The sequence below is a fragment of the Pogoniulus pusillus genome, chromosome 21 (assembly GCF_015220805.1).
Source record: "Pogoniulus pusillus isolate bPogPus1 chromosome 21, bPogPus1.pri, whole genome shotgun sequence".
Taxonomy (NCBI): Eukaryota; Metazoa; Chordata; class Aves; order Piciformes; family Lybiidae; genus Pogoniulus; species Pogoniulus pusillus.
This window is the reverse complement of record NC_087284.1, coordinates 10,384,831-10,409,712: the sequence shown is the minus strand read 5'-3', so window position 1 is coordinate 10,409,712 and position 24,882 is coordinate 10,384,831. Positions and strand designations below refer to the sequence as shown.

Here is a 24,882-nt window from a genome sequence, read left to right as displayed (position 1 = left end):
GTTGCAACTAACATTTAACATAATGAAGTATCATAATTGCAGCCATTAAAGTCAAGATTAAGATTTGTTTAATTAGAATTAAGAAAATGTAGAATAGACTTTTGGAAATGTAGGGTTTGCTGGGTGGAATCTGCAGCATGGAGGAGAATTCAGAGAATTAAGAATTAAAGAGCTTTGTCTGGAGGAAAACCGTGCTGGTGGGGCATGATTCTCCTGCGGCTTACCCCTGCTTTTGGAGCAGCTCTGTTGCAAAGCAACACACTGATACAGGTGCCAAAATGAAAGCACAGCTTGACCTTGAGTACTCTCTGATTTATTATCAGATTTTTGAGAAATCTTATGATAAAAGATGAAGTTAATTTTATTTACAAGGCAATGTGCACACTTGCCTTTTTCTTTTGGTGTTGAATCACACCACCTAAATGCAGATCCTCTGTTCTCTTCCTAATATGAACTTGAAATCCATTTGCCATTAATGGGGAGTTGAGAAGGGAATGCCTTCTTGGACATGTTGCAGAATGGAGGAGAGGCTGAAGGACCTGGAGCTTTTTAGCCTGGAGAAGGGGAGGTTCAGGGGACACCTTATTGCTCTCTACAATTACTTAAAGGGAGATTGTAGCCAGGTAGGGGTTTATCCTTCTCCCAGGCAAGTAGTGACAGAACAAGATGACACAGTACCAAGCTGCACCAGGGCAGGTTCAGGCTGCATGTTAGGAAGAAGCTCTTCACAGCAAGAGTGACTGGCATTGGAATGGGCTGTCCAGGGAGGTGGTGGAGTTGCTGTCCCTGGAGGTGTTAAAAAGGAGGCTGGATGAGGCATTTATTGCCATGGTTTAGTTAATTACAAGGTGTTAGGTGATAGATGGGATTTAATGATCTCAAAGGTCTTTTCCAACCTGGTTAATGCTGTGATTCTGTGAATTGTCATGTGCTCTTGGAGTCAAGAAGAAAAATGATATTGAGACCATTCAGAAGGTTGTGACCAACGTGTCAAGGGAGGTTCTTTTTCATAGAATCATAGAATGGTCCAGGCTGGAAGGGACCTCCAAAAGTCATCTAGCCTGACTGCCCCTGCAGTCAGCAGAGGCATCCTCAACTGGATCAGGTTATCCTGCCAAGCCTCACCTTGATATCTCCATAGATTAGGCCCCAACCACCTCCTTGGGCAACCTGTTCCAGTGTTCCGCTACCCTCATAGCAAAGAACCTGTTTCTAACATCCAGTCTAAATCTGCTCTTTTCTAGTTTGAAGGTGTTGCCCCTTGTCCTGTCACTGCAGGCCTTTGTAAACAGTCTCTCTCCAGCCTTCTTGCAGGCTTCCTTGGAAGGCTACTATTAGGTCACCCAGGAGCCTCCTATTCTCCACACCGAACAACCCCAGCTCTTTCCCTCTGCCCTAGTGAGGCAGCAGCTGGAGTCTTCTGTGGAGTCTTGGGTCAAGAGAAACAATGAATTGCTGGAAGGAGTCCAGTGGAGGCTACAAAGACAGTGAGGTAACTAGCACGTAGCTCTGATGAAGAAAAGCTTGGAGAAGAATGAGAGGGCATTGTAGCAATGCTTATAAATATCTCAAGGGCAGGTGTCAAGAAGATGGGACCATACTCTTTTCATTGGCACCTAGCAATAGCACAAGGGACAATAGGAAAAACATGAAGCACAGGAAGTTCCATCTGTGCATGAGGAAAAGCCTCCTCCCAGTGGAGATGCTGGAGCACTGGATCAGCTTGGCCAGAGAGATTGTGGTATTTCCTCTGGAGAGATTGCAAACTCCTTTGGGTACAATCCTGGGCAGTCTGCTCTGGGGGACCTATCTTTATAGGGGGGTTGCAGAGATCAGTCCCTTCCAATGCCTACCATGCTGTGATTCTGAATAAATATTCCTAGAACACTATATGTATATATATATGTAACCTAAGTAACTGCTTTCAACTGTCTTAAGGCACTCTGTAAACACGCAGCCAGGTTCAGGCAGGCACTAGCATTTGAGAGAGAGATGTAGAAAACTGAGCCCAGATGCCTGAAGTAATAACTGTGTGAGATGATTTTTGTTTAACTTCCAAGCAGCTTTTTGAAAGTGCAACAACATTCAGAGATGGCAGAAATGTCTCAAGGCTTTTAAATAGAGTACAACCCCACGTCAGACTTCTGGTAGAGCAGAGTAGACAATACACTCAAAAAGTCCTAGTTGTGACATGGCTCAGTTAGGTGGAAAGGGCAGCTGGGTGAGTTACCTCTCTCCCAGGACTAAGTCCACAGGAAACACCACCAGCGTCAACCTCACCTGTAGCTGGAGAAAAGCATTTTTCTATGTGGCAATGCAAATGATGCTGTAGTTTTTGTTTGGCTGAGGAGTAAATATCAATAACAGATAGCAGAATTATAGGATTGCATAACAATGTCACAATTTCCTGGACTATCCAGCTCCTGAAGGATTTTTTCCAACTCTATGGTTCTCAAACCTGTAACATGGAAGGGAAAAGAGGGAAAAAAAAAAAATCAAAGCAATTAAACTTTATTGGCACATTTAAAAATTTTACTTTTATTTTGATTTTCTTAATTTTGTGGTGAGCAGGGAGAGGGTAACCAGATTTGGTATGGGCTAATTAATTTGCCACGGAAGAATTAACTGTGGTTTGGGGTGCTGTGAGTTCTCTTGTGAATAGCATTTGGTACAGGTCACAATTGTCCTAAATATGATGCTCAGGATTGTAGTGATGTTTTTATTCTTTTAATTGCTTCTAGAAACTCACATATATATAATATATATATTAAAGCTTCTAGAAGCAATGATGGTGTTGCTTTAAGACTGGGTTCTCAATTTACTGGGTGAAAGTGTTGCTGTAAAGATTTTGATAATGGCATCTTAAGGAACCCACTGATTGTAAGTGTGATAATTTATGCAGAGAACAATGATAGATGGCAAACAGAAACAAAGGCCAATTACTGCTGTAGTATCTTATCAAATTATGTTTTTATCATTCTTGCTTTCTCTGGAATTAATCATAGCATGAACTTGTTGGTCAACGTTTGAAAAGAAATTTGCAGAAGAAGTTGTCAATACCAGTATGATGCTGAAGGTTACTGACAAGGTCAGTGCTGGTTATCTAAGATTTAGAAGCCTGTTGATTCCCTTTAAAAAGGATGCTTATAAATATAGAATAAAATTGACATTGATTTATTTTTTTAGGGGGGAGGGGTGTGGGGGGAAGAACCCTTGTACTTTAAGATAAGAGATCTATTTAATGTATTAGATTTAGCTTGCAAAAGAGGGCAAGCTGTGCAGTTGTCCATGTGTTCTTGGCTTGCTTTCACTATATACGAATTAGGAGCTCTGGAAATGTATATTTAAAGGCTGTTTATCTAAAAAGAAAAAAGTTGAACTATTGCTAGATGAAACGTGGTAGTCTTGCTCTCACACATGCTATGTGGACAGGTAACACGGATTTCCTTAGCAGCATGACTTGCTACTGGAAAAAAAAAAGTTGAGTTTGTTGCCTGAATTTTTGGAGACAAGCCAAAATGCTTTCATGGTTCTTTACAGACCACTGTCACCTTGCAATTTATTTCCAGTTACCTTTTGTGTTTGGAAGGTCCAATTCTGAACTGCCTTTGAAAGTAACCCCGTCTCTCTCCATTGTCTGTCAACTTGATCTTCCCTTTCTACCCTAAATCATCTTTCATGTATTTAGCAGAGCTCATGACCCAGGGTACCAGGTGTGCTGCGCTCTTACATGCCAGACACAAGAGGTTTATAACTATGTAACTAGCTAGTAGGAAGCCTAAAGCTTAGGGTTACCTGGAAGGGGAATGTGAAGTTCTGAGTTGTCAAATGAGACCTTGGTAATCACAGTCAGTGCGTCACTAATCTGGGGAAAAAATGCTTATTCTAAGTGTCTGCAAATATGAGAGTCCTGAGATGTTGTGCCACATCCATCTTAAGAGATATAAAGACCAGTAAGATGTACTATTGTGGCAAGCTGCTCATCAACAGGTCCCTGCAAGAGGACCTAGGTGGACCTAGAAAGAAGGTTATCCTAGTTGTAGGCAGGGATGAAAAGTACCTTACCAGTCATCATCACACAGGCCTGAGGGAATAACTGACTAAACTCAGTGGTAAGACCTGTGTGAGAGTAACATACCAAATAGTCACCCCGGAGGTTTAAAAGCCACTAGGAGCACCAGCTCACATTGTTCCTAGTTGGGAAATTTCTTGTTATCTTCATCCTTGGAAATCAAGGAATGCATGAAAGAGAGGAGAGAGAGTAAGATCTCTTTGGCCTCTCATTTCATGGAATTAGAATGGTCTTTAGAGCCCATATACTCCAAACTCCCTGCAGTGAGAAGGGACATGTTTAGACCAGGTTGCTCAGAGATCCAAACAACTTGACCTGAAATGTTTCCAAGGGTGGGGCACCCGCCACTTCTCTGAGTAACTGTGGGACAGTATCTCACTACCCTCGGTGTGAAAAATGTTGTCCCTCTATCTAGTTTAAATCTCCCCTCTTTTTGGTTAAAGCCATCACCCCTTGCCCTGTCACAGTTTTTAGAAGGTGTGAGGTGATAGGTTGGACTCGATGATCTCAAAAGTCTTTTCCAACCTGGTTAATTCTGTGATTCTGTGAATTCTAGGTGATCTTGAGAGGTTCCTTCTAACCTCTAACACTCTGTGACTATCCCCATCTTTCTTATAGGCCCCCTTATTTGTTAATAACAGATAACCAATACTTTTGTTCTAGAGTGTTCTATATCCCTTAGTTAAACAAAAATCCCCTCCCCCACAAATGCAACAAACAAAAACATGACAAAACCCCCAAACAAGAACAAAAAAAGCCAAACCAAAACAATGTTATAGACCTTGAGGTAGAGGTGAAGCAGGCGATTTAAATTTCATTTTTTCCACTTCAAATTGCATTCTTCATTCAAAATTTATTTGACATCTACCTTCCTGCCTTTCATAGACAATTCTTGTCTGGGTACAGCAGGCTTGTTGTGGTTTACTTTACTGTGCAGTCCCATGGGATTTGTTTCTATAGATTAAAAACCCACAAAAAGTAAACTCGATGCAAACTGTATTAAGGCTACTGAGCCCTTGTAGGTAGCACAAAGGGTTTCCAGCTGGGTTCCACTCCACTGAGCTGTGTTGTCGCAGCTCCCTTTGTCCGTGGCGCCTGGGATGCCAGTGTCCTCGGCTGACTCCAGCTGAAATGGGCGAAACAGCTCTTGGCAGGTCTTCATATCCCACTGCAGGGCTGTGTCCTCAACCAGGAGGGGCTGCTCAAAACTGAGCTAACCCACCGTAAACCTCTCCTCAGCCAGACCTCTGTTGGCAGCCGATGGAATTAGGGTGTGTGACCCCTGTCACACCCTGTGAAATTATTCCTGCCTATTATATCTCATTTAAAAGGCAATTTTCATTTTGCCCGACGTGACAAGCTGGCAAAAGAAAGGAACAGAGCCAAAATCTTTGTCTTTTTCTGCAGCAGGAGGGGAAAAACTAAACCCTGTTACAAGTAGACCTCTTAAACCAGGAGTGCAGCAGTAACGATTGAGGAGAAACAATTTGATGATTCCAGGTTTAGAGTTCCCTAATTATTTAATGCTCATTAGCTATCTCTATTTAAGCACACTTCTGATGCAAGATCTCCCACTGAGCTAAATTGGAGTGACTCCCTGCCAAATCAATATCAATCTTCCAGCAAATGTTATGAAATATTTGTTTGATACCTATTTACAAGTTGGAAAAATCATTTTGCTGCCAAGGAGTTGTAAATGTGTGAAAAGACCCTGTGACAGCTTACTTCACTCACTGTCTCCGAGCCGGCGTCTGCGTGCCAAAGTTGGAAGACTAAGATGAAGAACATAATTAAGGAAACATATGAAGGCTAGCACAGGGCTTGAGATTAATTAGCTGCGCGTCAATAATCTCATCAATATCCGATTAACAAATGACACATTGCCCAATGAAACATATTGATTCATTCACACTCCACACTGTTAATAAATTGAAGCTGCTTTGCTAAATGAGAAAGCTGACAAAATAATAGCTTCCTAATACTGCTCCGGTGTGGTGATAAAAACATGAAATTAGCCCAAAGTATACTTAATTTAGCAGCAGAGTCGCTGCGCTTATGCAGCTTGCGAGCACGATGAAGTGAAAGTGTGGTGGCTGGTTGGTTTTATTTGGTTTTTAATAATAGCCTAATTATTAGAATGGATGCACTAATCCATGGATGCATACGGAAGTCGAAATGGAAACATTATCTGTTTGGATCGAGTTTACCCACTGGAACGTAGAAGTTTTCACTTCAACGGGAGGGGGAATTTCTTCCCATTGAGAGTGACAGAGCACTGGAACAGGCTGCTCAGAGAGGTTGTGGAGTCTACTTCTCTGGAGACTTTCAAAAGTCACCTAGGTGCATTCATAGAATCAGTCAGGCTTGGAAGGGACCACAAGGATCATCTAGTTTCACCTTCCTTGCCGTGGGCAGGGACACCCTACCCTAGATCAGCCTGACCACAGCCTCATCCAGCCTGGCCTTAAACACCTCCAGGGATGGGGCCTCAGCCACCTCCCTGGGCAACCCATTCCAGGGCCTCACCACTCTCATGATGAAGAACTTCCTCCACGTGTCTAGTCTGAATCTCCCCACCTTCAGCTTTGCTCTGTTCTCCCTAGTCCTGTGTGAATTATCCTAGGAGATCCTGGCTTGGCAGGGGCATTGGACTGAATGATCTCTGGGGGTGCTTTCCAACCTCTGAGGTTCTGTGACTCTTAGATAAATGGCAGAAATAATGTGAGCCTGTTGTGTAATCTTGGCACTGGGGTTCTAATGGCAACAATTCCCCAGTGAGGTGGAGTCATCATCCCTGGGAGTGTTAAAAAAATATGTAGATGTGGCACTTCTGTGAACGGTTTAATGGCCATGGTGGTGTTAGGTGAATGGTTGGACTCAATGGTCTTACAGGTCTTTTCCACCTGAAAAGATATTATAATTCTCTATATGTCTTTAAATACATCCATATATCATACCTGACCACAGAATCATAGAATCAGTCAGGGTTGGAAGGGACCATAAGGCTCATCTAGTTCTAATCCCTCTGCTATGGGCAGGGACACCCTACCCAAATCAGGCTGGCCAGAGCCCCATCCAACCTGGCCTTAATCACCTTCAGGGATGGGGCCTCAACCACCTCCCTGGGCAACCTATTCCAGGCTCTCACCACTTGAAGTGGTGAGTACATAGGTACAGAGTACCTATGTAATTAACAGTGGTAAAGTCTCACCTCATACTGGATTAAATTTTGGGTCTCTCACTACAAAAACAACATTGACTTGCTGGAGCATGTAGAAAGAAGGGTACCAAAGCTGGTGAGGGGTCTAGATCATAAGCCTTGTGAGGAGTGGCTGAGGCACCTGGGGTTGTTTAGGCTTGAAAAAAGGAGTTTCAGGAATGACCTTATCAGTTTCTCTAGACGCTTTCATGGAAGGTGTGACTTGGGGATTGGCCTTTTCTCCCAAATAACAAGCCGTAGACAAAAGAAAATCGCCTCAAGTTGTCTCAGGGGTTTTAGCTTGGACATCAGGAAAAAAATGTCTTTGCTGAAAGTTCATCAAGCCCTGCAACAGACTGCTTAGGGAAGTGGTGGAGTGCATATCCCTGGAGGGACTTAAATGCTGTATAGATATGGTGCTGAGGGTTTAGTGGTGCTCTGGCAGTGTTGGGTTAATATATGGACTTGATCTCAAAAGTCTCTTTCAACCATGACTCTGTGTACGTACACACACAGAGATAATGCCCTTCCAGTACCTGAAGGGGCCTGCAAGAAGGATGGAGAGAGGCTGTTTATGAAGGTCTGCAGAGATAGGATGAGGGATAATGGCTTTGAATTTGATAAGAGTAGATTTAGATTGGATGTTAGGAACAGGTTCTTTACCATGAGGGTAGTGGAACACTTGAACAGTTGATCAGGGAGATAGTTGAGGCCCCATCCCTGGAGATATTCAAGGTGAGGCTCAACAGGGCTCTGGGCAACCTGATCTAGTTGATGATGCCCCTGCTGACTGCAGAGGGCGTTGGACTACATGACCTTTGGAAGCCCCTTCCAACCCAGACCATTCTATGATATATGTATCATGCAAACCTGTGAACTCTTGTGTGAGACACACCAGAATAAACGTATTTGCTTTAAACTTTCAAGTTATCTGGATCATGAATTAGGAAATTTGGAAGGTTTGAGATGAGGAGACAAAACCACTTGTTTTATTTTTAATAACTACAGTGTTCTCATAATGCTTTTATTAGTCATTGTTATGCCTTAAACCCACAACCTAACTCACAAAAAATTGCTATGACTAGAAATTAGTGATCAAAAAGATTCTTAAGTATTTGAGCTCATCTCCCTCTTGTTGAGCTTAGCTCCCCCACAGTGTGAAGTGCTATTTTCAACCCAGTTTAATGAACTGGACGAAGTTTGGTCCATCTGTAGTTGGCTCTTAACTAACTGTCATTAACTTTTTTAGGGCTGCATGATATGCTGAATAACTTCTAGCAAGTAATGATTCTATTACCAATCTTAATATTTAGAGTTCCCCATGGAGTTGTGTGTATGGTTCCTAATGAAACCATTATTTACAGGATTAAAATCTCTTGGCAAATTCCTTTTCCCTTCAAACTGCCCTGAGATTAACACATGATTGCAGGCTGAATTAGGATGAAAAAAGGCTTTATGCAAAGTGCAGCACTTAATTCTGGTTTCTTTAAATGAAGTGCCTCTAAAACATCAATCAAAAATGCAGTTTACCACTTCCTAACATAGATCAGTTTAGGATAGCTTGCTACTGTGAGCAAATTTGATTCTAGAGACTTTGTGTGAGGGTCTGTCCTTGTAATAACATGGAAGTGCTTGAGTACTCTTGCTGAAACAGGAATGCTGGCCTCCACACTTGTATGACAGAAGTCATACAAGTCATGAAGAACATCTTGCTAATCGGTCTTGTAGGAGTGTTTGATTATGCTACTCAGAGCACTAAAGGCATTAATTGAAATTACAAGATCACAGGATGTTGGAAGGGACCTCCATAGATCATCAAGTCCAATCCCTCTGCCAGAGCAGGACTACAGAATCTAGCTCAGGTTGCACAGGAATGCATCCAAATGGGCCTTGAAAGTCTCTGATGAGACTCCCCAACCTCTCTGGGCAGCCTGTTCCAGTGCTCCATGACTCTTGCTATAAAGAAGTTCTTCCTCATGTTGAGGTGGAACTTCCTGCACTGTAGTTTGTATCCATTGCCCCATGTCCTATCACAAGGCACAACTGAGAAGATTTTGTAGCCTCTCTCTTGACCCTCAGCCCTCAGGTATTTATAAAGATTGATTAGATCCCCTCTCAGTCTTCTCCTCACCAGACCAGAAAGCCGCAGGTCAGTGCATATATGAATTGGTGTTTACTTACTGGGGGGGGGGAGAAAATTCTTACTAAATTCTTACTGGGTCTCTGGGTGTATTTACAGCCTGTGCCACAGTTACAGGGTAAGAATTTCATTTGGTGTAAACTCAAGTTTCAGATGAGGAAATATTTTGAGACCATTTAGTGTGATGTCCTCGTCTGAGCTAGAATAGAACTACTTCTCTTTGGTGATTTGATTTTTCAGCATGAGCTTTCCCCAGCAACAGCACTTGTGGCATGTTCTCATAGACAATGACTGCTGCTAGTAGTGATAAATTCTGATGTTTAGAGTGGCTATCAAGGGTTGGGGTGCAGGAAGTCTCTTGCTTAGACTTCTTCCTATACAAACCAAAGCGATTCAGTGCTAGATCTTGTGTCCCAAGCTGGGACGCAGCAGTAATAGGTGGTGCCTGTGAGGAGGAGTGGAGGGAGTGGACTCTAAAATGACCAGGAAGGGTTTCCATTCTATGTGTGTTATACTCAGTATAAAGCTGAGAGGAGGGATCACCAGAGCCAAGCCTCTGAGGAGAATTATGTTGATTCTGCCTTTAATCCCAAACCATGTGCTCCTAAATCCAGCTCCTGCACCCCATTCCTGTCTTCTGCAGAGTCCAGTCTGCAGCTTTGCCAGTGCTTGCCTCCAGCACCAGTGGTGATGGTAACATAATTGTCATTGGGAGGGCTGGGTTTGATATTGGTTTCAATCTGTTTGTACATATTTAATTATCTTGTTATTTTTATTAGAGTTGTTTCAGTTTTCTTCTCCAGTCCCTAAGTCTCTCTCCATTATTTCCTTTGCCTTCCCCTTTGTGGGAGTGTCTGCTACTTGATTAGTGACTGACCCAGCTCTAACCCTTGACATGTGTTCTTAGCTGAACTTGCATCGTGTTCCTTGTACATCCACTCTTTTCAAACTTAACCCGAAATACCCTCTTTCCTCAGACATCCTTAATTTTTGGAGGCATTTGTGAACTGAACAATGATCTTGAAGCCTTCAGCATGAAGGAGCTTTTGGAGAGCTCTGGTGTTGTATGTCAGTTGATGAGAAACTCAACACCAGCTGGCAATATGAGCTTGTAGTCCAGAAGGCCTGCCATGTCCTGGGATGCCTCAAAAGCAGTGTGGCCAGCAGGAGCAGAAAAGTGGTTCTCCTCCACTGCTCTGCTCTTGAGAAACCCCACATGGAGTACTGGATCCAGGTCTAGTGCCTCCAGCGTAAGAAAGATGTAGAGCTGCAGAACAGGGTTCAGGGGAAAACCATGAAGATGATCAGAGGGCTGGAGCACCTCTGCTATGGGGATAAGCTAAGAGAGTTGGGGTTGTTCAGTCTGGAGAAGTGAAGGCTCTGGAGAGACCTTATAGCAGCCTTCCAGTACCTGAAGAGGGCCTACATGAAAGTCTTAAAGGGACTTTTTCCAGGGGCTTGTCATGATATGATGAGAGGAAATGGATTGAAGCTTAAGGAGGGTAGATTTAGACTAGGTATTAGAAAGGAATTATTCCAGTGATGGTGGTGAGACACTGAAACAGCTTGCCCAGGAAGGTCATGTATGCCCTCTCCCTGAAGGGGTTCAAGGCCAGTTTGAATGAGTCCTTGAGCAATCATGTGTAGTGGAGAGCATCTCTCTTCATGCCAGGCGGGTTGGAACTATGATCTTTAAGATCTTTTCCAACACAAACCATTCTATGAATCTATTAATTGGTTTCCGTGTGATGCATGGCCCCATCCCTGGAGGTTTTTTTGCCCCATCCCTGGAGGTTTTTTTGCCCCATCCCTGGAGGTTTTTTTGCCCCATCCCTGGAGGTTTTTTTGCCCCATCCCTGGAGGTTTTTTTGCCCCATCCCTGGAGGTTTTTTTGCCCCATCCCTGGAGGTTTTTTTGCCCCATCCCTGGAGGTTTTTTTGCCCCATCCCTGGAGGTTTTTTTGCCCCATCCCTGGAGGTTTTTTTGCCCCATCCCTGGAGGTTTTTTTGCCCCATCCCTGGAGGTTTTTTTGCCCCATCCCTGGAGGTTTTTTTGCCCCATCCCTGGAGGTTTTTTTGCCCCATCCCTGGAGGTTTTTTTGCCCCATCCCTGGAGGTTTTTTTGCCCCATCCCTGGAGGTTTTTTTGCCTCATCCCTGGAGGTTTTTTTGCCCCATCCCTGGAGGTTTGTAAGGTTGAACTGGATGAGGCTCCGAGCAACCTGATCTAGGGTGAGGTGTTCCTGCCAGTGGCTTACTTCACAAGTTGGTGGAGACCATCTGTGACTTCCAATGAAGAGGTGAATGTGCCAGGGATAGGCCATAAAATGGCAATAATGGATAAGTTTATATAATTTCATTGGAGCATCAAAAACTTTATATCTGTAAGCACAGCTTGTACCTGCCCCTGCTGCTTTTGCTGTGCTTGCTGCTGTCTCCTGCCGCTTGTTCTGGCTGCTGCTTCGCTGTTTCACTGCTGCTTCACTTCATGCTGACCTCCTCTAAGGTGGTTACATTTGTGATAGTTCATTTTGTCTACACTTTTGTATTTAGTTTAACTGTAAAAACGCCATTTAATTTTCTGACTTCCCAAATCCTGAGTTGTAGTGAATTTACTCTTTCTCTGAGGCAGATTTACAGGAAGTTTCTGGGGGAGAGATCCACTTTAACCCATGACAGCAGGCTTCTAACACACATATACAGTTCAGTTTACTTGGAACCACAGAATGGACTGGGCTGGAGGAGACCTCCAAAGGTCATCTACTTCAACCTCCCCTGCAGTCAGCAGGGGTATCCTCAACTAGCTCAGGTTGCACAGAGCTCTATTGAGCTTCACCTTGAATATTTCCAGGGATGGGGCCCCAGATCACCTCCGTGGGCAACCTGTTCCAGTGTTCCACCACCCTTGTAGTAAAGAACTTGTTGCTGACATTCAAGCTAAATTTGCTCTTCTCTAGTTTGAAGCCATTGCCCCTTAGCCTGTCGCTACAGGATGTTGTAAACAGCTAATAGGGTGAGTAGCAGAATTTGGGAGTTTCCCTCCCATAATCACTGGCTTTTGTGTCTTGTCAGCCCTGCTTTGGAGGGTGGAAACTCACTGAAATGGCAATTCTTAGAATTAGACACTCCAAACAAAGGACTGGTTTTTAAATAACCAAATCCAGCAATCACAAAGAATGCTGCCTTTGAAAAACTGTCTGGTTTCCTTGAATCACATTTTCCTGCTAGCCCTCAGCCCTTTATTGATGACAGATAGAAGAGGCTGTTGCTTGTGGTAGTTGTAAACTTTGCTTTGTCAGAGCCCTTTCCACCATCTGTCATTGCATAACTCTCTGTTCCCAGGTTTGTAGCTCTAATGTGTTTTTGCTGGTTTGTGTACGGTACGTTACAAGTTATAAAAGCTTGAGTAAATAATTCATGTAAAAACCTTTGTAAATATTGTCAAACTGTGGAATAAATGATTTACTAAGAGGTCTCTTGGCTCAGCCTAGCAGCTTTATTACTGCAACTTGTTTTGTAAACAACCTCCTCCCCCACCCTGTATTTTTTCCATCAAGTGACTGTGTAGATTTTCTTGCTAAGCGCTCCTCTAGATGCATTTCAATCACCATAAATAATGTAATATCATCACTTCAACCATCTGGAGACTCCATTCAGAAGTCATCCAAAGGTGCAGTTTGTGTGAGACCCTAAAGGGAATGTATTTTCCATGTGTGTAGAATGTTGGTGCTGCCCACTGTTTTTCCATGCTGAGTGTAGTTGCTGGAGAAGGCTCTCTCTCAGCTGGAAGATGGATTTCTGGTAGATCCAAGGATTGCAAAGTGCCTTTACTTGTGCTTTGTTTCATGTCCTATCATAGAATGGTCTGTGCTAGAAGGGATCCCTGAAGTTTGTCTAGTCCAACCCCCTCTGCAGTCAACAGGGGAATCCTCAACTAGACCAGGTTGTCCAGAGCCCTGTTGAGCCTCACCTTGAATATCTCCAGCTATGGAGTCCCAGTCACCTTCTTGGGCAACCTGTTTCAGTGTTCTGCTACCCTCATGGAGGTTCTGAAAATGTTGGAATAGATCAGGATGAAGGGTGATGAGATGTCCTGATAAGTACTTCTTTTTGCTGCTAGCTTTTTAATAAATTGTTGTCTGAGTGGTTGGAGGAAAAGTCATCAGAAACATTTGTGTAGATGAGTAATATGACTTTGATGTATTCACAAGCCCCTTGTTGGCCTTCTGAAAGCACAGCTGAAAATTAGACGCTTCTTCAATAATGTTAGTGGAGTGGGCAAATGTGTTCCATAGAAACCCTTATGGGCAGCCATAATTGTGTGGCTGTCCCAAGAGTTCTGTGGGACACAGGAACACTTGGCTGGTATCACACCATTGGTGAACAGCTACAGTGATCATGATGCTGGAAGCTGTGGACCATCCATGCTGCCATACTGACTCAGAATTTGAGCTAAGACTCCAAATATCCATATGGGTCACATGGTGGTTTTCACTCTGGCTCCTCTATAGAGACAGCAAGAAGACAGAAATTGCTGGAAAACAGACTTGCACTGGTGCAGGTAGGATAAACATAGGCTGATGTGGGTATCTTGGCTCTGCAGATTAGCACTGAGGAGAACATGGTGGCTGAACAGGATGGACACAGCTAACTCATCCTTTGCTTGAGGGAGGCACTATATAAAAGTGTTCCACCCAGCTACATGATACAACAGCTGCAAAATAATGTTTGCAAAGTTAAGGATGAGAGGTAGCTGGAGGGTGTGAGAGCAGTAATTTTAGAGTGGCCCCAGGAGCTGATGAAGGCTCTAGGGAAGCAGAGGAAAGAGGCTGTAATGGCCTGCTTTGACAGCTGCTCCCCTAGCATGTCAATTCATTTCCTCATACACTCACTCCACCTCACTTGCCTCTTAAACTCTGTGGCAATGGACTGCTCACTAAAATGCCCCACAGTGAGCTCCTGTTTGTCCTCTTGACCAGTTTTCTGTGTGCTAGGTATGACCAATCTAGAATAAATTAATAGGAGATCTCAAAGCAGTTCATCACAATAGCTGATGTCTTCTGTCTTATGGAAATACTGGGTTTGGAGTGAGCTGTTTAGAGGTGACTTTGTGCCAGGCTGTTCTGAACATCTTTGGGCACTTCCATAGATTTCTGAGTCTCTGAGAATAGTGAAAATCACTAGCTTGAAAATATTGTTTGATATCAAAGCTATCCAGAAATGACCAAATACTGTTTTCTGATCATAGAGAGGGCTTTTTTCACCTGACCTTTGGAAAGAGGCTGGCCAGATTGGGTTCACTGTCTAAGGGGCAGAGCAACCAATCTATCTGTGGCTCAGGAGCTGAAAGTAGACTTCAAGAAAGAAATCTCCTAGAGAATGTGGCAATGAATTTTGGCTATTTATTTCTGATGTAGTGAGGAAGCAACTTCGTACTTTTAGCTTTTTTTAACCCTGATACAAAGAGGATGGTAGTGTTGCAGAGGTGAACATAGTGCAAGAGAGAAGCAGCTGATAACGGCAGTGTATGATCACATAGAGTTGAAAAAGAAGAAATAAAGGAGAGACCTCTGTGAGTTATTGTTGGTAGTTTCCATGAAAGTTAAGCAAATGAAGTCTGAGGCTCAACTGAACAACATCTTTTCTTCCTCCTTGTGTGCCCAGGACAACGCATTGTTTGCTGTGAATAGACCACCCGAGGGCTGGTCATGTGTTTTGGTAGAAATCATAGTTTTGTCATACAAAGCAAAAGACATAATTAGAGTCTTTTTATATTTAACATTCCCCCTCCCTCCATTTCAGTTATTGTTGTGCATTTCCAATGAGGAATGTGCTAAACAGTTGCCATTAGAAGTGGGAAAACATTAAGCCAGCAAAATGCCAAGGAATTTGTTCTGTAACACACTCATCCTGATTCAGTTCAGTAGCAACAGGGATTCCTATCTCCTCCCTACTACTCCCCTTTGCTTTTGGAAGGGGAGATGGAGGCAAGAGGTGGTTGGTGGCTTGCTTTCTTTTGTCTTTCTAGATGTGAAAATCTTAAAAGTCTCGTTCTTGAGCACGTGAACTGTAGCCATGGAGTTGAAAACTAAGTCTTCAGGTGTAACTGGTTGTGACATGAAATGTGTGATCTTAGCCATGTGCATTATTGGTGTTGAGAGATGTATATTCCTAGGATGACTGAAGTCTTCCTAGCATAAAGTTAAATACCTATGAAATACAATAAATGACTCTAGATTGAGAGGGGAGCATATGCTGTTCTTGGGGAGTAAATGCTCTTCTTGGGAAGTTGATGGGATACTGCATGGTTGGAAGAAAAAAGTCTCTTGACAACTTCATAGCAGGGAGATGTCCCTGCCTATGGTGGGGCGTTGGAACTGATGGTCTTTGAGGTCCCTTCCAACCTAAACTATTCTATGATCTACCATTCTGTGATCATCTTAAAGATGAAATTTGATAGTCCACTAGACATTAAATACAATCTAGTTCTAAGCCCCCAACACAGGCAGGGACATCTCCCACTAGAACAGGTTGCTCAAGGCCTCTTTCAAGCTGGCCTTGAACACCTTCAGGCAGGGAGCAGCCACAGCCTCACTGGGCAACCTGTTGCAGTGTCTCATCACCTTTACTGGAAAGAACCCTTTCCTAACATCTGATTTGAATCTCCCTTTTTCCAGTTTAAACCCATTACTGCTCATCCTGTCATTACAAGACCTTGTAAATAGTCCCTCCCCAGCCTTTCTGTAGGTCCCTTCAGATGCTGGAAGGCTACTATAAAGTCTCTTAAAGCCTTCTCTTCTCCAGGCTGAAGAGCCCCAACTCTCGTAGTCTGTCCTCATAGCAGAGCTGCTCCAGCCCTCTGATCATCTTTGTGGACCTCCTCTGGACTTGCTCTAGCAGTTTGATGTCCTTGTGTTGGGGCTCCAGAACCGCACACAGTACTCCAAGTGGTGTCTGATGAGAGCAGAGTAAAGGGAGAGAGATTCCCGTCCCTTGCCCTGCTGGCCCTTCTCCTCTTGATGGAGTCCAGAACATGGTTGCCTGTCTGAGCTGCATGTGCACACTGCCTGCAGTGAGATAGGAAGAGGCCTCTGGGGGATCATCTAGTCCAACTGTGCTGCTAAAGTAGGATCATGCAGAGCAGGTTGCCCAAGAGCACAGTGTCTAAGTGGGTTTGGAATTTCTCCAGAAGAGGAAACTCTACAACCTCTCTGGGCAGCCTGGTCCAATATCCTGTAACTGGGAAAGATAAGAAGTTTTCCTCATGTTCAGATGGAGCTTCCTGTGTTGCAATTTGTGCCTCTTGCTCTTTGTCATGTCTCTGAGAGCCACTAAAAAGGGTCTGGCCCTGTGATCTTGACCCTTGCCTTTTGGGTTTTGGTAAGATTGTCTCTTACTCTTGTCTAGGCTAAAAAGCCCAAGGTCTCTCAGCCTTTCCTTGTCAGAGTGATGCTCCAGTTCCCTTATTTTTGTAACCTCTGTTAGACTCTCTCCAGTAATTCTCTGTATCTCTTGAACTGGGCAGCCCACACCTATGCATGGTACTCCAGATGTGGCCTCACTAGGGCAGAATGATATACTATATACTTTTTTGTCTCCAACTTACTGAAAATTATGTAGAAACTTATGGAAACCCAGAACTAATTTGTGTCTTTATTTCATCTTCCAAGTACTTATTTTTACCCTTAAATTTTCTGTAGATAACTTTCTTGGAGACAAATTGCAACCAAGATATTTGTAGCAGCAGATCACCCAGAGTTTAGTCCTTTGGGCAAGGCCTGCTGTCACAAACACTGCTGGGCTTAATTTCTTTCCCTGCAGTGTGGGATATAGTTGCAGTGGCAGAGCTGTGCCAGACACCTCCAGCTGCAGATGTACAAAAGGTCAGTAAAAAAAAAACACCTCTGCAACCTGCTCTAGGTGAACCTACTTTAGCTGGAGGGTTGGACTAGATGATCCCTAGAGGTTCCTTCCATTTCTCACCATTCTGTGATTCTGTGAAGTGTAAAGACAATTTAGAGCATGCACAGGGTGTAGTGTACTATTGAGTGCTAGTAGTGGACTGGGGCAGAAAGTCAAAGCTGTTTCCCAGGCACATCCCACCCTCCCCTAGCGAAAATGCTAGAGGGGACTGAACATTCTTCACTGTTAGCTGCTAGAAGGCATGTTAGAGTGGAGGTGTGTTTTGGCATTGTATGACATCTAGGTGTGTGCATTATAAACTATAACTGGGGCTATATATATAATAGCAGGCATTTTGTAACTACAGTGACTCACTGCGTCTTTCCTAAGGAGAGCAGGTTGTTGGAGCCACCTCTTGTGGCTACCTGAAAGGCACACCTTTGTGGGTCCCACCTACTTGTTCCTCACTTAGTACTTGATAAAAATCTCCCCTCTTGCTCCTCTCTCCACTAGCCAAGAGAATTCCTTCTGACGCTGCTGATTCCCTGTGCCAGGTGGATGGACATTGCAGGAAGTCTTCATCATGCTGTTTATCAGCTATGCCTACTTCAAGACTCAAATATCTTTGTTTCGTCAAGGCCTCTAGGAGAAATTACCTGCAATGAGTTCATTCTGTGTGGGTTATCCAGAAGTGCTCTTTGACAGCAGTGCTATCACATTTATTTCCAAAACAGCAGTGATTATTATTGAAGAGAAAATAAAAAAGCTTAAAAAGACCCTGTATTTAGATCTGGTTTCCCCCTCTTTCAGGTGGTTTAGCACTGCTTTCTTTGCTGGGTTTGTCAGACCCAGTTCTGCACAAGAGCATCATGTCTCAAAGAGGAGCTGGGAACTAGAGAGGCTTCTGGCACTGACAGATTCACTCTGGCACCTGACACGCATGCCAGCAGCCATCTCATCAGGGGGACCTGGACGTCACTGTCACCATAGAGACAGCAAAGAGGATTCAGTTTCAAAAGGTGAAGAGAAGCTGGGAATTAGGAAGGTAAGGCTGGGTCTGTGTCTCAACTCTCACGAGGGGGTTTAAAATGATGTTCTTTTGGAATGGATGCCAGAGTAGAGGGTTGTTCAACTATATATTTACACACGTGTAGATATGTGCGTATAAATATACCTACAATATGTGCATATTTGTCTGAACTGTTTAGACTTGGATTCAAAAGAACCCCATGGACTTTTAAAAAGACCTTGCTAGCCTTCTACTTGTGCTCCTGCAGTTAATTTTTCTTTTACAGGTGGTGTAAAATGAGATTTGAGCTCTGTTTCAATTTTATTTTAAGAAGTCATAAAATACTACCTCAATATTTTATTTGTTTTGCACAGAAGCTGGACAAGCTGTGATGTGTTATAAAGCTGTTCACTCCTGCCCCTTTTCATGATCATCTGCTGTGCTTTAGCAATGAAGCCAATGTAAGGCAATGGTGAGTGTTGACAGGCAAGATAGGGATCATCCATGAGTCATTGTTTAACTACCCGGGACTTTTAAAGCCTAAGTTTATACTGGTCTAGAACATCTTACAAGTGATCTCTCTGCCTGCTCCTATATCATCAGAGAAAACTGCCCCTCCTGGTGTCTTACCCCATCTCTTGCAGATATAACCTCAGTGAAGCATGAGCTTGTTTAAAGCTTCTGTTTGCATGCTTAAACTCCACAGCAAGGTGCTAACCCCAAAAGGCTATTTCTCATATCTTGAAAGCAGCTTATAAATTCATGGGTATGGCTCTGAGGGGAAGAGAGCAATGGTAAGGAGTTGTCTGTCCAACAAAGCAACAGTTGAATTATTGATGGGTAATGCCATCTGAGTATTAGTGAAGAGAGGATGGTAGAAAGCTTTACAGAGACTGATAAAAGCCTTGTCTGTGGTGCCATGCTGAATGCCACCATAGAAGATGGGGCTCGTTGTGTGTTTCTGATCTCAGGCCAGGGATGCTCAGCAGAGCCCTCAAGCTCCTCTTGTCTCTGCCCAGTCTGCCGCAGCTTCTGCAGGGAGTAGCCAGAGCACAGCAGGTTTTTTTAACCATGACACACTTCTTGCCTTGACAGCTGGAGGAAGTCTGGCATGGGAGCCAAATCTATTGGCTTTGTGTCAGCTCTGGGGTATCTTTCCCATTTTGGGAATTCCCCGCCGGGGAGTTACCACTGCTGTTTGGAGCAGAGCTCAGATCTCAGCCCCTGGGGCTGTCCACTCTGGGAGAGGATTTTGGCAAGGATAAGTGAGTTTTGCTATTTCTGGGCCTCTGATTTTATAAATAAGTGAGTGACAAGTAAAATGTTGGTATTTAGCCTATGGCTGAATTTTCTGCAGGGATGTTTGCGTGGCTGCGTAATACCATTTGTATTTATTAGTCCTACTTGCTGTCGTCACCCACACGTGTCCTGCAAAGACAATGAAAGGCAGCTCCTTTTGCAGTCAGCTTATGGCCCAGCTGCTGTGTAAAGACAGCAGAAGACACAGAGAGTGCCTGGGGGGCACAAGGAAACCCTGAGATAACATTGCTTGGGCTGCTCTTGTCAGACCTCTACAAACCGTGGTAATAGGTGTTTGCTTGATGCTAATAAGAGGCAGCCAAGGTATATGTGAAGAACTGAATGGTCTACTTGCATGCTGCAGGGGGTTGCATTTTTGGGGGTACCATTGTTGGAACATGCAGGTAGCTGGCTGACTTCCACAACAAACTGCCTTTTTAAGTGATTTTATCTGGTGACTGTTGCAGGATCTTGTCTTCTCAGACTTTAGTCATTCTCTTTCACTTCTCTTTCAGGAGCCTTCTGACCAAATTGATCTTTGGTATCAATATGAAAATCTGTGCTGGTGAACTTTCAGGCTTGACTCACTCTCTGGGATCAGCTCATGTCTCAGCTATGGCACACTGTCTCCCTTAATCATTTGGTCATGCTTTTTAAGGAGAATAGAAACTGTGATTGCATTATGTTGAGTTCATCCAGTTCAGTTCCCAGTCTCCTCTGGTGGTGTTTTAGAGAAAAGAAAAAGGAATCCTGCCTTCTCAGGAGGGAGATAATTTCCCTTCTCTCTGGGCTCTAATAAAAGCTTCCATTCAGTATTTGAGAACGTAAATAAGTAAATAGTTAAGGTAACACATGAAAGCATTTCCTAGCCATGCTGTTATCCTACCCTTTTTGGAATCCTGTTACTCTCTTTGTTGTCATGACACTCTTTGGCAAGTGGTTTTCAACTTGACCTTCTACCTGAAACTATTTCTTAACTTTTGACTTCTTCCCCTCCACTTTCTTGAATGGAAATGGCCCCAGGCTGCATCAGAGGAGGTTTAGAACAAATATTTTGACTGAAAAGGTTCTCAAAGACTGGGATAGGGTCCCCAGGGAGGTGGCTGAATCACCATCTCTGAAGGTGGGATGCAGACATGTGGTACTAAGTGATGTGGTAGCACCAGGTTTGGTAGAGTTAGGTGATGGTTGGACTTGAAAGCCTCAGAAGTCTTTTTCAACTGTCCCGGGTTAGGGTGGATCCCTCCCCTGGTAGAATAAACCCACCACAACAAGGATCTTTTTGGAAAGTCAGGGAAAGATGAAATTGTATTTCTTATAGTTTAAGTATAACAGTATAAAGAGAAATAAACTACTAGAAAAAATAATATGATAACCTTAAGGAAGATGGGAGGGGCCAAGTGGTGGCGAAGCAGCTGAAGCAGCAGTGGGGGGAAGATAGCAGCAGGCACAGCTCAAGCAGCAGAAGCCAGCAAGGGGAAAGAACAAGCTGTGCTTCTAGCAGAAAGCTCTTGATGCTCCAATGAAATGATAGTAACTTACCATTGCTGCCATTATATGGCCTATCCCTGGAATGCTCACCTCTCCCCTATGTCTGACCTAGAAAATCAGCTCAAATGGCCACACCAACCAAAATGATTCAATGAGTCTCTGTCTGTCACCTCTCTATTAAAGACAACCAATTGCTTATCGTCTTGATGTGTAGCCCTAAGTTATGCAGTGTGTTTCACTCTTGCTGGATGCTTTCTTCGACAGATAAACCATTCTCTGAGAAGCTTATTACCAAACAAGATGACTATTCTTCACCGAAAATGTGGTTAAGCCCTGGAACTGGTGGTCCAGGGAAGTAGTGGAATTGCCATCCCTTGAAGTGTTCAGAAAAGATGTAAATTTGACACTTAGGCTCATGGTTCAATTGTAGACTTGGTGGTTGCTGGACTCAATGATCTCTTTCACAACCTTTATGATTCAGTGACAAAGCCAGATGTGAAGAGAAGGGTTGGAGCCCACCATTATCTAGGACACTTGGTGTTTCCCCCATTGTTTATTAGTGCCATGGGTAATGTAATTCTGCTGCTGGGTGTAATTCCTTTCCCATAATGCTTCACACTTGATTGCTGTGTGAAGTGGTCAAGACCTACATCTGGTAGCTATGCAATAACAAGGTATTTTCTTCTTCCTTGCTACCACAGCAATAGTTATTTGTACCATAGTTTTCCAGATTGTGCAAGAAGTCAGATAGTTGCAGCTGTCTTCCTTGTAGTGCTGTTCTGTGATACTGTCTTCATAACATGTCCTGAGGTATTCTTTGGCTCAGGCTGTAAAGACTGGCCACAATCATGTGTTTGTTTTGAGGGTAAGGGAGTACTTGTCTGGAATCATGCCATTGTATCTGTTGGCATGTAGATGATTTACCAATTTAAGTTGAAAAGATAGACAAAGGGCAATGTGAAATTGATGCTGGGCATGATTTCAGAATATGGAGCTGTTTACTCACTGTACACACCTTTGGTGGTCATTGTGATCATTGTCTGAAGCTGGATACCACTTTAAGCACTTCCATACCCTAAGTTAGGTGTTTGGGTTTTCTTCATTTCCTCCAAGTTCTATCGTTCAAGTGACCTTTAAGGTACTTACAAAGCTTATTTATTTTCACCTACATTCATTCTGTAAGAGGAGGAATAAGGCAAGATAACTGTTTTGAGTGCTTAGGATTGTCATGAGGGCATATGATAATTTCTGGCATGAACCAGTGGACTTCAGGGAGGGTTTTGAGGGTGTGGGAATCCTGCTGGGTTCTTGACCTCGTTTTTAGTTCAAGTCCCAATCAGCAAGGAAAATTTACTGGCAATCCACCCAGGATTTTTCCATGTCATAAAGGGAATGATGAGGAACTCAAAGCTCTGAACAGATGACTCAGTTCTGCTGGTGCTGAGTTAGACCTATCATTGTACCCATTGCAGAGGCACGCAGTCCACACCCAATTTCATCCTCTGCCCACACACAGATGTGTCATCTATCTGTGCATGACTGAAGTGTTCATATCAGACACTTTTACCTGCCAAAGTTGTGGGAACTGTCCTAAGAGATTATTATCTTCTGTTTTTTTTCATTTGTTTCCCTCCTTTCTGACCACTGTGTACTCTCTGTAGATGTGCTGCATCTTCTAGGGGGTCCACCTGTGCACGTAGGTCTGTGTGGGAGAACCGCCCTTGCAAAGCTACTTGTGAGTCATGTCAGTCAGAGGAACACTAATGGGAGGGACCCGCTGAGCTAAAGCAACTTATGGAATAGAAATGGATTATCTTGCTTACTTTGGATGAAAATATTGCCTCCTAATGCCAGGTGTTCCATTCAGAGATTAGCTGGGATTAGTGGAATTGATAAAGGCATAGACTCTTTATTTGTGTGAATGGGAGAGGATTAAAGCGTGGTGGTACCTGGCATTCTGTCCAAACACAAGTCATGCTAGAGTCAGTTTTGTTCTCTAAAACTTGGAGCTATAAATTTCAGTTGCCTTCACCACACTGAGTGAAGAGGCTGTGAGTTTGTCCAACTCCTTGGAAAGCCACTTTTTCCTGCCTAAAGGTATGTGAGCATGGTATCTAAAGATAGCCTGGAGAGCTTATCAGTGCTTGTCAATGTCTAAAGAATGAAAGAGGTCAAGAATATGGGCTCAGGCTCTTTTCACTGGTGCCAAGTGACTGAATGAGGGGCAATGGGCACAAACTGGAACACAAAAAGTTCCACTCAAACATGAGGAACACCTTCTGAGGGTGATGGAGCTCTGGCACAGGCTGCCCAGAGGGGCTGTGGAGTTTTCTTTGCTGGAGAGATACCAAACCCATCTGGATGTAATCCTGAGCAACCTGGTCTGGGTGAACCTGCTTTAGGAATGGGATAGGACTAGATGATCTTCAGAGATCTCTTCCAAGCCCTGCTGTGCAATTCTGTGATCTTGTGGTTTTACATTAAACTTTAAGGTGTATTAGAGATGTCTTCCACAGCCTTGGTCAAGAGTTGAGTGTATGCATTGTGCCTATCTCTCAGATCAGGAACTCTAATCAAAGTTTTGTGGTTTCTTAGAGCTTTTTTTGGAAGTGCAATGCCTCAAGCCATCTTTCAGAGTTCAGGAGATCTGGAATTTCCTTAGGCAAAGTATAATGAGAGCTTGTCTCAAAACAAAGCTGGGAGGTAAGGTAGGGTTCTTGAGAAAAAAGGTGGTTTCTAAGCCAACCTCACCAGAAGAGAAAGAGGAGACATGAACTCCTGGCTGGGAAGAGTTGCTCTAGTTACTGTTGACAGATCAAATGTTTCCTGATGCTCAACAGCCTGGAGCTGGAGGAAAGAGATTTCTCCTGCAAAGATGAGGAAAGAAAGGGAACAATCCCAAGCACAAATATAGGCTGGGCAAGGAGTGGCTTGAAAGCAGTCTCAAGGAGAAGGACTTGGGGGTGTCAGCTGATGAAAAACTCGACATGAGCTGGCAACATGAGCTTGCAGGCCAGAAGGCAACTATGTCCTAGGCTGCATTAGAAGAAGTGTGACCAGCAGGACAGGGGCACCTCCACTGCTCTACTCTCGTGAGACCCTACCTGGAATACTGCATCCAGTTCTGGTGTTCCTGGCATAAGAGGGACATGGAACTGCTGGAGTAGGTCCAGAAGAGGCTAATGAAAATGATCAGAGCGCTGGAGAATCTTCCCTAAGGAGGCAGGCTTCAGGAGTACTGGTCAGCCTAGAGAAAAGAAGACTCCATCGAGACCTTATAGTGGCCTTCCAGTACCCGGAAGGGGCCTAGAAGAAAGCTGGGAAGGTCTTTTTTCAAGGGCTTGTAGAGACAAGATAAGAAGGAATGCCTTTAAGTGTGAAGAGGCTAGATTTAGACTAAATAATAGAAAGTAATTCTTTAGAGCAAGGGAGGTGAGACACTGGAACAGATCGCCCCCTCCCTGAACGTGTTCAAGGCCAGGATGGATGAGGCCTGGAGCAACCTGGTCTAGTGGAAGGTGTCCCTGCCCATGCAAGGTGGTTGGAACTAGATGATCTTCAAGGTCTCTTCCATCCTAAGTCATTAATTGAATCTCTGAATAGAAATAGAAAGAAAGTCAGTTTCCCTGTCCTTCCTTCCCCCTCAGGGGACTGGGCTGAGGGTTAATGTCTTCTGAGGAAAGGATGCCATGGAACCATGGTAGGAAGACCAAGGTTTAGAGCAGCTATCATTAAATTTCTCTTGGTTAATTTTCCTTTGACCACCAGTCCC

At 43.8% G+C, this 24,882-nt stretch overlaps 1 protein-coding gene across 16 annotated transcripts in view; it reads left to right on the top strand.

Moving 5' to 3' along the window:
• LOC135184794 (uncharacterized) overlaps positions 1-24,882 on the top strand; it is a 616,367-nt gene that overhangs the window by 168,323 nt on the left and 423,162 nt on the right. For 12 of the 16 annotated variants that reach the window (XM_064160870.1, XM_064160872.1, XM_064160881.1 and 9 more), the window contains one exon: positions 18,122-18,356. In XM_064160870.1, the coding sequence (XP_064016940.1) occupies positions 18,122-18,356 (235 nt within the window). Of the gene's footprint in view, positions 1-3,005; positions 3,089-17,228; positions 17,293-18,121; positions 18,357-18,694; positions 18,793-24,882 lie in introns of those variants that run through there. The other 4 variants (XM_064160880.1, XM_064160877.1, XM_064160883.1 and 1 more) reach the window with 4 other exon arrangements.